This window comes from Marmota flaviventris, chromosome 3, assembly GCF_047511675.1.
Source record: "Marmota flaviventris isolate mMarFla1 chromosome 3, mMarFla1.hap1, whole genome shotgun sequence".
NCBI classification, from domain to species: domain Eukaryota; kingdom Metazoa; phylum Chordata; class Mammalia; order Rodentia; family Sciuridae; genus Marmota; species Marmota flaviventris.
The window spans coordinates 25,333,299-25,348,912 of record NC_092500.1 but is presented as its reverse complement, the minus strand read 5'-3'; the positions used below and the strand labels follow the sequence as shown (position 1 = coordinate 25,348,912).

Below are 15,614 nucleotides of genomic sequence, written 5' to 3'. Positions count from 1 at the left end.
AATAAAATAAAATAAAGGTATTGTGTCCATCTATAACTAAAAACAAAACAAAAACAAAAGTTTTCTTTCTGTTCCAAAGGCAGTGAGATTTTGACCATTTTATGGTTTTAAAAAGGAATGAACAACCAAAATGATACAGCTTAAAGAATTATCTTTTATTAATAGTATGTGCATTTAGAAGGTATTTTAGTATTTTTTTTTTTTCTTAAGGAAAAAACCCTACTATTGTTAGGTAACAAAGTACTTATGAAATTGTGAAACATAAACATTATCACTATCAAAAAATGTAAAATAATCTACATAAGCATTTCTTTTAAATATTGCTTTTTTAGTTGTAGATGAACACACAAGTATCTTTATTTATTTTTATGTGGTGCTGAGGATGGAACCCAGTGTCTCCTCACACATGCGAGGCAAGTGCTTTACTACTGAACTACAGCCCCAGCCCCTACACAAGCATTTCAATGGTCACTGTAACATTTCACAAAACTGGGAATACTAAAAGAACTTCATAAAAATGATGCATTCAACTTTCATCTATAGAAAATGAAGGTGGCACATTGCCTGTGATAAAAATGGAGACATATGATGGCTGCAAGTATGGTTCAGTGGCAGAGCACTTGCCTAATATGTGCAAGGCCCTGGTTCAATCTCTAGCACCATTGAAAAATGGAGACACGTTACTAAATCATGTGAACATTAGAATAAATAGTACAAATAAGCTCTAATTATCTTACTGTTATCACTGAAAAATTTGTTCAGATAATTTCATTATGACACACAGGGACAGAAATACATAGCAAAATGAAAAACAGACCCTAATAAAAACTCTTAAATTTTTCCTATTCATAAATTGATCATTGAAAGCTTTCTGTCATTTGTCTTTGGAAAACTAGAAAACTGGCAGGAAAGTAAGAAACTAGGTCTAATAAGATGTTTGAGAATTTAGCCCCCTGACACAGCAACAATTGTTTCTCATTCTGGTATTTATTATGTCTAACAAAATATACTTACAAAATTTCAATGTTGACCTGACAACCCAAATAAATACAGTCTATACATGCCTTCACTGCTTTTCCAACCTTCCTTTTCATTCTCAGATGTCTAACACCCTTAAAATTCTCCAATATAAAGAATACAAGGAAGATTTTTTGGTAAGAGTTGTGCAATCATCACCACAATCTAATTTTAGAACATTTTGTCCTTCCAAAAAGAAACTTTCTACCTATTAGGAGATACTCCTCAGTGTCCTAGCTCTTTAGACCCTATTGACCACGGTTATGTACTTAATTTCTCTTCACATCTGCCCACACTGCATTATTTTATATAAATGGAATCAAACAATATGTGTTCCACTGTGACTGGCTTCCTTCACTTAGATGTTTTCAATGTTCATCATATTATAGAGCACATATCAGAATTTCACATCTTGTCATGGCTGAATGATACTCCATGGTATATATATGCTGATTCTTCAGTCATCTGTTGATGGACACTTGAGTTGTTTCTACTTTTGGGCTATTATTAACAATGCTGCTATAAAACATTGATATGCACATTTGTAAAAAATATTTTTTAAGTTGTAGATGGATACAATTTTTATTTATTTTTTTATGTGCTGCTGAGGATCAAACCCAGTGCCTCGTGTGTGCAAGGCAAGCGCTCTACCACAGAGCTACAACCCCAGCCCTGATATGCATATTTTTGTGTAGATACATATTTTCACTTCTCTTAGACTGACAGGAATGTAACTTCCAGTCATAGTGGTAATTCCAGGATTATTATTTTGAAGAACTACTGAACTCTTCTCCAAGACAACTGCACTATTTTACATTCCAACCAGCAATGTATGAGGGTTTCAATTTCCCCATTTCCTTAAACACTGTACTTTAATTAAGAAGTAAATGTTTATATACCTGGACTGAAGAGTACTATTGCCTTCAGATAGGCATATTCATATCCATCAATGCAGAGTTTAACCATGCTGTTACAAAACTCCTGTAGCTTGAAGATGTGCTCCATCAACAATTTTCTCCTTTCTGGTGACATTTTATCTTTAATTAAAAAACAAACACTTCTAGTTTTCATCTAAAACATAAGACTATTTCGATGCATGATATTTCCTTCTTACTGATTTCTAATTTTGAATATAATCAATCTATAAATGTTTAAAATTCAGAATATAATTATAGATGAAACTAATCATCTTCAGATATTGCTCATTCAAAAATTAAACTGTTATTACAGTAACACTTAAGGTAACATTTTCTTTCAATAAACATCTTTGAGAAGGAAAGATTTAGAGACAATCATCCCCAAAATTGGCCAAAGTACAAAAGACTCCAAATATAGTAACAGTATTTTACTTAAGCTCATATTGATCGAAAAAATAATGCACAAACCCATCTTTAAGAATTAGCAATACTACTATAATGAAACAAATATTTAGCAAAACAAACAAACAAACAAACCCTGCCAAGATAAAAGAAAAACTGAGAAAAAAAAAAGTTTTACAGTAAATATTTTAGTGTACTGTGGAAGGATGTGTATAAGACATTAGTAATTAGTCAACCATAGCCCTTCTGAAGGTAGGTGGTATGTGGCAAACTACAAGTATACAAGAAAAGAATTAGGAATAGAAGTATATAAATAAGATGGAAATGTGGTACTGCCTTCTAATAGATCTACTGAAAATGAGATTTTTAAGGTGATTTCTCTGCTCTTAAATATGAGGAGAAAGCAGATGATTTAAAGATAATGTAAGGGCTGGGGTTGTGGCTCAGAGGTAGAGCACTCCCCTCACACGTGCCTGACCCTGGGTTCGATCCTCAGCACCACATAAAAATAAATAAGTGAAATAAAGGTATTGTATCCTACTACAACTAAAAAGTAAATATTTAAAAAAAAAAAAAAAAGATAATGTAAAATAATGAAAACCAGAATATAGTAAGGAACTAAAAAGTAGTCCCCAGTATAAAAAGCATTCCTGAGCTCAAAAGGCTGAAACACCCTCCTGGTTATAGTGATAAGCCATTCTAAAGTTAAGTACTTTATAAACCAGTTATTGCCTGTCTCCTGAAATGAATGACAATTGTAATCACCTTGGCATCTAGCAAAGGAAAAAGAAAGTAAAAGTTGTTCCATGACTCTTCCTTTGTGCACATGAGAGAATATATACTCTGTTGAACTGGTATGAAACCAGCCTATACTGGGAATCAAAGGGCTATAATGAAGCAAAGCAGTTTTAAAATTGGGAAATATATATTTTAGAGATTTGAGCACCTCTACATTAGCTTTTTGGATTCTGTACTGTACTATAAAAATACATAGGGTCTGGTCAAAAATAGTCTGGGCTATGTTATAGATGTGATCTGTCCCATTATGTTGCAACTTGGGTGCCAATGTAGGGGTGTTAGGAGGTAAGGCTTTTTAAGAAGGATTAATGTCTTCCCCAAGACTGAGACTCATTCTTTGGAGAGCAGGTTGTTATAAAATCAAGTCTGGCTTCCTTGACTTTCTCTGGCTTCCTCACTAGCCATGTGCTCTCTTTCCTAAAGGTACCTGCCTGCCCTTCTGCTTTTCTACTATGAGGCCCTCACAAGAAGAGGAGCAGATGGCAGTGCCAGCTTGTTCTACCTCCAGAATCATGAGCCAAAATAAACCTCTTTCTTACAAATAACTCCAATTCAGGCATTCTGCTTCAGCAACAGGAAATGGACTAGGATAGCCTGCCAGACTTAAATATCCTAGTTTTCAATTTTGCTGCACTCTCATTTAACAGTATTTTCGGATGATTAATAAATCTTATCTAAAATGTAAAAATTGTGGGGCTGAGCAATAGAGCACTTGCCTAGCACGCGCAAGGCCCTGGGTTCGATCCTCAGCACCACGTAAAAATAAATAAATAAATAAAGGTATTGTGTCCAACTACAACTAAAAAAATAAATATTTAAAAAAGAAAATATAAAAATTGCATTAAAAGGGTAGGTACCTAAAACATTAATATAATCATCAGGATATCTAACTTTAGTCATAACCTTCTGTAAAATGGATGCCTCCTTCTATATCCTGGAAAAGGTAATAAATAAGGTGCTTTTTACCTTGTTGAAGGCTACTGTGAAGACAATTGACAAATGTTGCTAATATAGTTGCTACATTCATCACTTGCCAGCACTGGGCAAGGCCAAGAGTAAAAAGTTCATTCCAGTAAGCTTTTACCAATGATATGCTGTTTTCTTGCCTATTAAAAAACAAAAACAAAAGTATAAATCAAATATTAAAATAAATTTTATAAACTTCAAAACTGATCCATGTACTTAAAAATATTACTGAACTAAAATTACTTAGAAACACCAACTGAGCAAGGATTTATCAATTCTATGTTTTGCATAGCTGAGGGCAACTGATGAAAAGTGCTTAGAATTGAAATATTAGCTCATTATCAGTTAGTTTCTAAGAATAATTAAAAGTAATATTATAAACTTAAAATAAGACAGGAGGAACAGAAGTTTTTGGCCAGTCTCAGCAAGTCAGCAAGGGCCTCAGCAATAAAAATAAAAAGGATTGGGATGTAACTCAGTGGTAAAGTACCCCCTGAGTTAAATTCCGAGTACTCTCCCCACTGAAAAAAGCATGTGTGTATGTGTATATATATCAATTAGCCTTTTGTGTTTGTGTGTGTTGCTGGGGATTAAGTCCAGGGCCTTATGCATACAAGGCAAGCACTCTTCCAACTGAGCTATATCCCTAGCCTGGCTTTCTTTTCCTTTAAATTTATAAAGAGGTAACTGAATTATTTGGCAGTAGCAAAGCAATAAATTTGGTGGAGAAATGATTCATTCTATAATTCAGAAGAGACATTAGTATCCCTGTGAAGGAGATACCCACAATTTTACTATGAATAACACAAAAAGCCAAAGGCCTTTCCTGAATTTCTGAATAAGAACTCTCTTCATAGCATAAGAAAATAGAAAAAGTATTTAGAAGTACAAAGCACTATGGTTTAAAAAATCAGTTATCCATTTGAAATTAGACAAGTAAGCTCCCCAGGTCTCAGGCTGCATAACTTTCTAAAATGCAGAGACACTGTATATACTATATCATGCTTAAAATTATAAAGAGGTGCATGTTCTCACTTATATACGGAAGCTAAAAGTTGACCTCAAAGAAGTATAGAATAGTGGTGACCAGATCCTGGAGGGGGTATGAGGAAGGAAGTGATGAAGGAAGGTTAATGGTCTCAGGGGTGCAGGGGTGCAGCTATTAAAAACAAAAACAAAAGTATAAATCAATACTTGCAATTTCAGTTATTCAGAAAGCTGAGGCAGGAAAATCCCAAGTTCAAGATCTACCTGAGCAATCTAATGTTCTGTAGTGCAATAGTATAACTATGGTGGATAATAATTGAATATTTCAAAACAGCTAGTAGAGAGGATTTTGAATGTTCCTAACACAAAGAAATGATATGTATCTAAGGTGACAGATATGACAGTTACCATGATCAACTGATTATAAGTGTAATAAAATGTCACAATGCACCCCATAAATGCGTGTAATTACAATGCATCAATTAAAAAATATGACTATATTGAGAAACAGATCATAACATGCTAAGTTCTCTCTGAGGCATTGGATAACTAGCAGTTAACAAGATATATTACGTATGCCTTCATGAAAAAGAAGGGAAACACTACAGAAGTATAATTTCAAACGCTCTATATAAATACTATATATATGTGTGTGATTATACACATAGTAAGTTTCAGGTAGTGACAATTCTACATTGCTATAAAGTAGTTTGATACATAAGAAAATGACAAGGTTTAGCTAAGGTGGTTAAAGAAGCCATTGCTGGGCTGGGGATGTGGCTCAAGTGGTAGTGCGCTCGCCTGGCATGTGTGCGGCCCGGGTTCGATCCTCAGCACCACATACAAAGATCTTGTGTCTGCCGAAAACTAAAAAATAAATATTAAAATTCTCTCTAAGCCATTGCTGAGGCAGTGAAATTTCAGTAATTTTGAGAAAGATGGCAGAGAAATTTTTTAAAAAATATGGGACTGGGGATGTAACTTGGTGGTAGAGTGCTTGCCTAGCATGTGTGAGGCCATAGGTTTGATGCACACATACATGCATGCACACAAGCAATATCTATGAGAATAATATTCCAGGAAGAAGAAAAAAATAAATGCAGATGCCATGATGATAACAAGTGTATAATAGGTGTTCAATAAAAAGTGTTGTGTGGGCTGGATATGGTGGGCACTCACTTGCAATCTCAGCTATTCAGAAAGCTGAGGCAGGAAAATCCTAAGTTCAAGATCTACCTGAGCAACTTAACAAGATGCTGTCTCAAAATAAAAGAACATAAAGGTCTGAGGATGTAGCTCAGTGGTAGAGTGCACCTGGGTTCAATTCCTAGGACAGAAGAAAAAACAGTGTTGAGTGAATTACTTAAAAGTGGTCTTCTTGAAATGTTCTTCCCTGCACTGTTTTCTTTGATTCAAGGAGGTTGATTCATTGTGGGATAGGGAGAGGGAACATGGGAGGAACAGACGAACTTTAGACTGGGCAGAGGGGTTGGAGGGGAAGGGAGGGGACACGGAGTTATGAATGATGGTGAAATGTCATGATGATTATTACCCAAAGTACATGTATGAAGACACGAATGGTGTAAATATACTTTGTATACAACCAGAGATATGAAAAATTGTGCTCTATATGTGTAATAAGAATTGTAGGGCTGGGGATGTGGCTCAAACGGTAGCATGTGTTCGGCCCAGCTTCAATCCTCAGCACCACATACAAACAAAGATGTTGTGTCCGCCGAAAACTAAAAAATATGTTAAATATTAAAAAATTCTCTCTCTAAAAAAAAAAAAAGATAAAAAAAGAATTGTAATGCATTCCGCTGTCATATATAAATTAAAAAAAAGAAATGTTCTTCCCTGCGTTGTTTTCCTGGTTAATAGGGTTATTTGACCCTTAACATATTTCAAAGTTGACTTTCTTGAAGAGACATTCTCTTGCAACATTCCTCTCCCTTCCTTGGTGCTAACTATATGTTCATAGTTCATGGTATCCTAATTTATTGTTTTAAGTCTGTCTCCCATATTACATAAATCCTCACTGAAGGCAATGTTCTCTTGTGTTTCTCAATCTCAGTGAACAGCACAGTACATGGCATACAGAAGGAATTCAACACATGTTTTCTGATTTTGGGGGACATACAGCAGGTAGAAGTTAAGACTTAGAAAAGACAGTTAGAAAACCTGTGGGGTATGGGTCCTTCTACAATCAAGCAATCTTTAAACCAAACCTATAAATTTTATTTTAAGATAATGAAATTATAAGATTGGTTTCCTTTGTCCAAAGAGTTCTCAGTTGGTAAGAACATCCTAATCAGAAATATGTGCATCCTAATGAATGGTACTTACTTTTTTTTCCTTCTTAAATTAAGATCATCAGTGTGTTCAACAGAAATCATTAAGAATCATAGCTTTCTTTGTTACATTACATTTTGTTAAAAAATAGAATAGGCCGGGTGCAGTGGCACATGCCTGTAATCCCAGTGGCTCAGGAGGCTGAGACAGGAGGATTGCAAGTTCAAAAACAGCCTCAAGAGAGCGCTCGCCTTGCATGTGTGAGACCCTGAGTTTGATCCTCAGCACCACATTTAAAAAAAAAAAAAAGCCTCAGGCAATGGTGAGGTGCTAAGCAACTCAGTGAGACCCTGTCTCTAAATAAAACACAAAATAGGGCTGGGGTTGTAGCTCAATGGCAGAGTACTCGCCTAGCATGTGTGAGGCACTGGTTTCGATCCTCAGCACCATATAAACAAATAAAATAAAGACATTCTGTCCATCTACAACTGCAAATAAATAAATAAATAAATAAGCAAGCAAGCAAGCAAAAAAATAGGGCAGGGGATGTACCAATCCTCTGCAAAAAAAAAAAAAAATATATATATATATATATATATATATACACACACACACACTCTCAATACAAAGGCTAATACTGCAAACTTAAGAAAGTAATTTTTTCTGATCAGGAATTATTCAGGTGAGATTTTTAACTCCAGGTTGATCTCTTTCTCAGTCAATGCTTCAGAAGGATTATACATCACAAGAAATTGGCTATTAAAATAAGTTTGAAAGTTTAAATACAAAGAAAACCCCTATTTAAAAAATTAATATATAGGGCTGGGGATGTGGCTCAAGCAGTAGCACGCGTGCCTGGCACGCGTGCGGCCCGAATTCGATCCTCAGCACCACATACAAAACAAAGATGTTTTCGCTGAAAACTAAAAAATAAACATTAAAAAAAAATTAATATATAGAAAAGGATTCAAAATTTCAATCTCAGTTTAAGCAAAATCAAAGAGAAAGATAAAAGATACTAATGTCCACCTTCTTACACCTAGCAATTCTTCTTGTAAGAATCTATTTTATAGAAATAATACACAGGTAGGCAAAAATGTGCATTATAGCACTGGATATAACAACAAAGAAAACTGGCAATAACTTAAATGTCTACAAACAAAATACAAGTAAGTTAGTTTATAATAAACCCATAAAAAGGAATAGTGGGTAGCTATTAAGAAAAACAGGGTAAATTACATGTCCTGCCGTAGGAAGAAGTCCAAAATATATGTGAAAAAGCAAGGCAAAAAATAGGCTATGTAAATGTGTGTTCTGATGGTTTAATAAAGGTGTCATAGAAAAAATCTAGGATATCAAACTATTAACAGTGGGGTTAGTTACCTCTGGAGAGTGAGGCTTAACTTGATAGTTCTATACTTCAGTATTATTTTAAACATGAGGAAATGTTAAAAGTGAACCAATTTTCACCTTGACCTCTAACTAACTCTGAAATTTTAAATAGGAAACAGCTAAACAAGGTAATTACCTAGTGAACACAGGAAAGGAAATAAATAATAGAGGCCTGTGCTATACCCTTATAAGAAAGTACCTTGAACATGTATGAATATATGAATACACCAGTTAATCTCACCATTGTGTACATATACAAGACAAAAATAAGATATACTCCAAACTTGTATAAATACATCAAAATGGTTTCTACTATCATATAACTAAAAAGAATAAAAATTAAAAATATATGGAATCAGGACATAAATTTGACGGTAGATCCAATTTTTATTATGTTTATCAATATGACTATAATGTTGTACAAAAAATTTTCTGATTTATTACATCAACAGTGAATTATTTAAAACTGTGTTCAATTTTCACAAAGTTGAGAATATTTGTTATTCTTTATTTCTAGTCTTGTTCCTACTTATAATTTATAGTTTAATTTAACTATTGTCATGAAATATATCCGAATGACTTTAAAAAAAAAAAAAAAGGAAAAGTACCCTGACAATATTGGGAAGGCTCAGAGAAAAGGTTGATAAGTACCATTGCAGAAGATGAGAAACATCAAAATTGTTACTAAAGAAATAAGATAAAACTGGTGATTAAGGAATAAATTACCAGGTAATTTCGTTTTCAAAGGAAAAGTCAAAGAGTTAATAAATAATAGAAATCAATTACAGAAAGCTCTCTATCTGCATCTGGAGTCAAAACAAAACCCCCCAAACCCCTGGTACTCTAGCTAGTTATGTTGTTTAAGTGTTTTTTAAAAGTTCATTCCATTAGGAGAGAAAAACAAGAACCCCCTTTAAAAAAGGTTCCCAAAAGTATGAAGAAAAATGACCACTTCGTACTTTGTAGCAGGCAGAGGATTAAATTTACATTCATTATCTCACATAAGTGCATAACTCATAAGCAAGTGTCTGCTCCTAATCTAGAGGGGGGGGAAATTAGTCTCATTTAAAGTAACCCAGTCCAAAAACATGTAAGTTGCAGAGGAATTAGAACCAGGATTTAAACCCAGATGTTTAAAGGCTATGTTTTTTTTTTTTCAAAAAAATAATAATAATTCCTTACCTAAGTTAGCAGGTAAACTATGAAAGTAAAATTTCTCAGTAGAGACACCTCATTTAAAGCTAATACTTTGGGATGGTAAGGGCATATTGGCTATCAGTTTCTGTTTTTGTTTTTTCCTGTTAGGAAAAAAATTAACAAATGACTATTGTAGTCACATTCTACTACCTATTTCCAAAACATCTTTCCTTTGAGAAGCAGAAGGAGCTGGGTAGCAAATGAAGTTAAGGTACCTTCAAGCACTCAGAAAGCAATATAGGTTATAACGATAGCAAAAAAAGGCACTAGAGCTGGGATTGTAGCTCACTGGTAAAGCACTTGCCCACCATGAACAAGGCCCTGAGTTTAATTCCCAGCACTTCAGAAAAGCATTAAGTTGACTAAATCACCTATACCCCACGATTTGTAATCTACACAAATAACTCATCACATTATTCTTTCCCTGGCACCATCTATTTCAATTGAAGGCATGTCCTTGGGGGAAAATAATCAATGATATGGCAATAAGCCCACAAAGTTACCAGTATATTGGATTGTTTATGGTATTTTAAAAGATTCAACTTTCAGGATTAACATTTCATGGAAGGTTGCTTAAATTACTTAATAGTCTCCTGTGGCAAACAATGTTTTTCAGATTTTTTTTAATCTTTATTTTATTTTTATGTGGTGCTGAGGATCAAACCCAGTGCTTCATGCATGCTAGGTGAGTGCTCTACCTCTGAGCCACAACTCTAGCCCCTTGTTTCAGAATTTTGGTGACATAATATTAAGAATCTAGGTGGAAAGGACTACTGCCATACGTACTCCAGGCAAATCAGGCATAGTGCCCCCATTGCCCTTCAACAGAATGTCCTATGACTATGTAGAGCTTCACTTGAATTATGAAGAAAGAACTAAAAAAAAACCCTGAATTCCTTTAAGTACAGAAATTATGTTTAGAAAATACAAATAACTACACAATTAAAAAAAATTTTAAAGCTACTATCCTCTTCCACTAAGTCATCAAATAACAAACTGCTTATCTGTTTCTCTCTATAAAATTATGTTGTTGTTTTTTTGCCAACTTCTGTATCTAGCAATAAAAATGCAGCTCATGCCAGTTCCTAGATTTAGAAGTTTTTATTTCTACATAAAACTCTTCCATCATTAGTATCTAGTCCTTATCCATCTGATTAAGTCAGCATAAGATCTATATCTAGACAGGCAATAAGATATAAGAGTTTATGTACCACCTAATGGTCTTGACTGCTATCTTAGTAATTATTCTAATCGTAAAGAATCCTGTGGTTGTTACATTGAAAGTGATTTTCAATAAAGACCTCTCAGGGAAATGTGATTATCACACTAAAATTATTTTATAACCAGAAACTTCGGGCTGCCCCCCAACATCTGGATTATTTGCAATAGGATAATCATACTCAAAAGAAGCACTGAAGATCAATGATGTCATGACTAATCCATGGAGTTGAAATTACACCCCAAATTCCTTTCTTAGTTGACATATTACAATAAAATACACCAGGTTGTTTTTCTGGCCTAAGTATACCAGTTATGATCTTAAAGAACTTTTTTTTTTTTTTTTTTTTTTTTAAGGTACTAGGGATTGAAAACAAGGACCTTGCTCTACCACTGAAATAGATTCCCAGCCCTTTATTTTACTTTAGAGACAGGGTCTCGTAAATTGATTAGGCTGGCCTCAAATTTACAATCCTGCTGCCTCGCCTCTTGAGTAGCTGGGATTACAGACGTGTGTCACAGTGTCAGGATAGTTTATTACTTTAAAAATAATAAGTATACAGTGAGATTTGGTGCAATTTAGTGAGATCCTGCCTGAAGAAAAAAGGGGTGGGGTACAGTTTACTGCCTGAAGCCCTGAGTTCAATCCCCAGTACTGGGGGTGGTGGGGAAGGAAATAATAAACTGATATTGTGTAAAATTTTACACTGTGTTTTGAGAGAAGGAGCTAACAGCATTTTAATAGTTATCACTCTAAATCAGGTTTTTAGCCTATGTAATTGTACTACTTAATTCATGATTGAATACACTGATAGATATGTCTGACACTAATTAGTAATTACAGTTTCAAATATGTCTTTTACTTTCATGTTTCAGTTGTTTCTTAGTTACACTCAAAATACTGTCTATCGGGATGGGTAGAGACATCCATTTTAAAAAAAGGAAAAACAGATGGAAAGGATGTGAAAGTAAACTGTTTAGAATACAGATGTACTCTTCAGTGGTAAGATCAACTCTTTAAATCATTGTAATTGTACTATGGGGTTTACATTTTCATTCTTTCTCTTTTTCTACTGAACCACACAATTAGAAAAATAATTATCTCTATTTTTAAACATAAACTTTGTAAGCAAACTTTAGCTCCCAATAACATGGCTGGAATGAATACTGAAAGTGATGGTGGGAGGAGAAACAACCTGGGGCAATCCTACAGCTGCACTGTCCTTGACACAACCAAAGGCGGCCATTACCAATGCCAGCCATGATCTATCAACTTTAATACTTATTATATTCCAACTAAAATTGTTAACTTGGTCAGTAAACTATGAAATATGGATACTCTCCCACATAAAAATAATATAGAGAAATTGTTAGTTAGCTGCCATAATTTGTCATATAAATGACACAATTTAAAAGTCACAATGTTACACGTTTTTATTCCTTTAATGCAAATTCTCCCAAAATAAAAAGTTTTTGCTTAATATACATTTGTGCTACAAAATCACATTTATACTCAAGGACTTCAAAACACTCACCCTAGTGCCTGGAAAGAAGGAATCGAAAGTGCCCAGTGCATTGATAAGAACAGCAGTCTGGAGGCAGACTCCCCAATGTAGTGCACATTCAGGTACTCAGGCATAGGAGAAGGCATGGTGAGCTAGTATGAACAGGGATTTAGGTAAATTATCTTATGACTGAAAGTTCTAAATTATCATTTTTTTAAAAAATTTGAATGTAAACAGAACACATCAATATGAATCTAATATGCTCATAAAAATCTTGAAATTATCCAAATTACTGGATTTTAAGTTAACAAAAGGGTTTATAAATGAGATCACAGTTTCTATCAAAGCAATATTCAGAAAAGCAGAATCTAACTTAATAAATATCAACCATGGTATTATTTGGTTGTGTTACTTCCTATCTTGGTTCATCAATGCGTTTTTTTTTCTCCTTCCCTACTAACAATAGTACACAAACAAATTCACGTGCAATCCTGTTTCATTTAGACTACAGGGTTAATAACATTCAAATGCTTACAGAGGTAGGAAAGTTAACAAGTAAAGCAGAAATACCGGTGCCAAATGGGGAGAGCATACTCCCAGACAAACGGCATTGCAGTGACTTGAATCCAGCATAAATAAAACATGAGAATTTGGGCTCAACACTGCCATTCCTTCAATTTTTCAAAAAGCTCAGGATTTTTGTAAAGTCTTATTTAAAAAAGGGGGTCTGGAGATGTCACTCAGTGGTAGAGCACTAGCCTGGCATACCTGACGTTCTGAGTTTGAATCCCAGTATCACCATCAAAAAAAAAAAAAAAAAAAAAAGTACTAAATAAAAAAGTATTTAAAAAATTATTCGGCCTCCAATGTGGGTCATAAGTAATCTTAACCCAAAAATCAGAAATCTGAAACACTTCATAGCTCAAAAATTTATGGATTTTGGAGCACTGTAGATTTTCATATTAGGAATGAACAACTAGTAAGGTCTCTGTCAATATTCCAAAATCCAAAAAAATTGCCAAAATTTAAAACACTCTGGGTCCAAGCATTTCATACTCAGTCTGTATTTCTATTCCAGAAAAATTCATGCACACACACACACACAAAAGCACATATCACGGGCATCGTGGTGTGCAACTCTAGTTGCAGTTACTCAGGAGGCTTAGGAAGAAGGATCAAATAAGCCCAGGAGTTGAAGACCAACTAAAGACATTCTCTGTAGCTCTACTTCTAATGGTGAAACTAAATGCTGGCAACAACCCCAAATTTCCTCAAGGGAAAAGAATAATCCATACTACAGAACAGAATACCTTGTAGGTATTAAAAAATATAAACTGAGATGCAAAAACTAGAAAAAATATCTTGCAGACATCTAAGTGAAAAAATTACAAAACAGAATGTTGATGATCTGATTTATAATACAGAGAATATTTAAGTGTTCATACATATATATGTATATAGAAAGGACAAAGGAAAGCACAGTACACAGGAAATAGTGACTAACTCTGAGGTGGGGTAAATAGATGTGCACAAATGTATTTTGCTGGGGAACGTATGTATAGCTTTCACCAGGTTCTCCTGGTGAAACATCAAAGTTTACATCAAAATGATGTAAAAATTCTCTAGAAATGCTAGATAAAAATGTAAAGAAAAAACTGTCTTTGTTCAATATTAGCCACAAATGGTTTACCTAATTATTAATGGTGTTAAGGAATAAAACAGGAAGATTAATAGATGAAATCCTATCTAAAGAAAAATAATTTTTTTTGAGGTTCTGGGAACTGAATCCAACTCTTTGCACATGTTAAGCACATGCTCTACCACTGAGCTACATGCTCAGACCTAAGAAGAAAAAATCTGAAATGTTTCATAATGTTTACTGAGGCAGTGAAATAAAATACAACTGAGACAATTCTTTTTTTTTTTTTTTTGGTTCGGAGGGGCACTTGACCACCATGCCACATCCCCAGCCCCATTTTGTATTTTATTTAGAGATGGGGTCTCACTGAATTGCTTAGCACCTCAGTATTGCTGAGGCTGGCTTTGAACTCTCATTCCTCCTGCCTCAGCCTCCTTAGCTGCTGGGATTACAGGCGTGAGCCACTGAGCCTGATGAGACAATTCTTAACACGTCAAGCAAACTTAAACATCTTAAACATTTAAGACAACTGTCTCTACACATGAACATTTATATTTAAAAATTGAGAACTATCATACCATTTCAGAATTTCTCAAGGTGAGTAGGGGAAAAAAAGCCTGAAAATTTTGGGGAATTACCAAACATTTCTAGTTTTATGGGGGAGGAATGAGTAAAAAGCAAAACAACAATAAAAAAATACCCTTTACTAAATAGTTTTAAATGGCCTTTAAATAAATAAAATACTTGCAACATGTAAAAACTAGGTACAATGGCTTTAATTCCCACAACAGTGGTGATAATATAAAACTTTCCCATGTTTTAATCACAAAAGTTGAAATAATTTGCTATATACACTGAAGAAGCTCATTATTAAAAAAAAAACAACTATCACGCTATATTATTTTGGAAAAAGAGGAAATGTTTTATGATTTATCTTTTACAGACTTTAATATGCCTCTACTGTTATGATCAGAAAGTTAATGTGGATGAAGAAACAACATTTTCTTTATACATATATAGAAGTTTCTACTACAAAGCTGTTAAAGCTTCCCCAAAATGTCTGTGGATCTTTATTTTTATAAACAGAATGATACATATTTTCTAAACTATAGAAAATTAATAAATTGAACTGATTTTTTAAGGGGTATAGACAAGACCTAAACTTGACCAATCTATTTTAGAGGTTATCACTTGCCTTTGCAATTATCCTTCTAACACTATTTCTGTATGGAATTCTGCTAATAGTATACATGATGTAGGCTTTACGTTACTTTAGTTAGGGTA

At 34.1% G+C, this 15,614-nt stretch overlaps 1 protein-coding gene across 6 annotated transcripts in view; it reads right to left on the bottom strand.

The window, feature by feature from the left end:
* Nr2c1 (nuclear receptor subfamily 2 group C member 1) overlaps positions 1-15,614 on the bottom strand; it is a 50,991-nt gene that overhangs the window by 2,114 nt on the left and 33,263 nt on the right. For 5 of the 6 annotated variants that reach the window (XM_027952730.2, XM_071609633.1, XM_071609634.1 and 2 more), the window contains exons 10-12: positions 12,722-12,843; positions 4,101-4,240; positions 1,917-2,054 (exon numbers count right to left, since the gene is read on the bottom strand). In XM_027952730.2, the coding sequence (XP_027808531.2) occupies positions 1,917-2,054; positions 4,101-4,240; positions 12,722-12,843 (400 nt within the window). The remainder of the gene's footprint in view (positions 1-1,916; positions 2,055-4,100; positions 4,241-12,721; positions 12,844-15,614) is intronic. The other variant, XM_027952878.2, reaches the window with a different exon arrangement.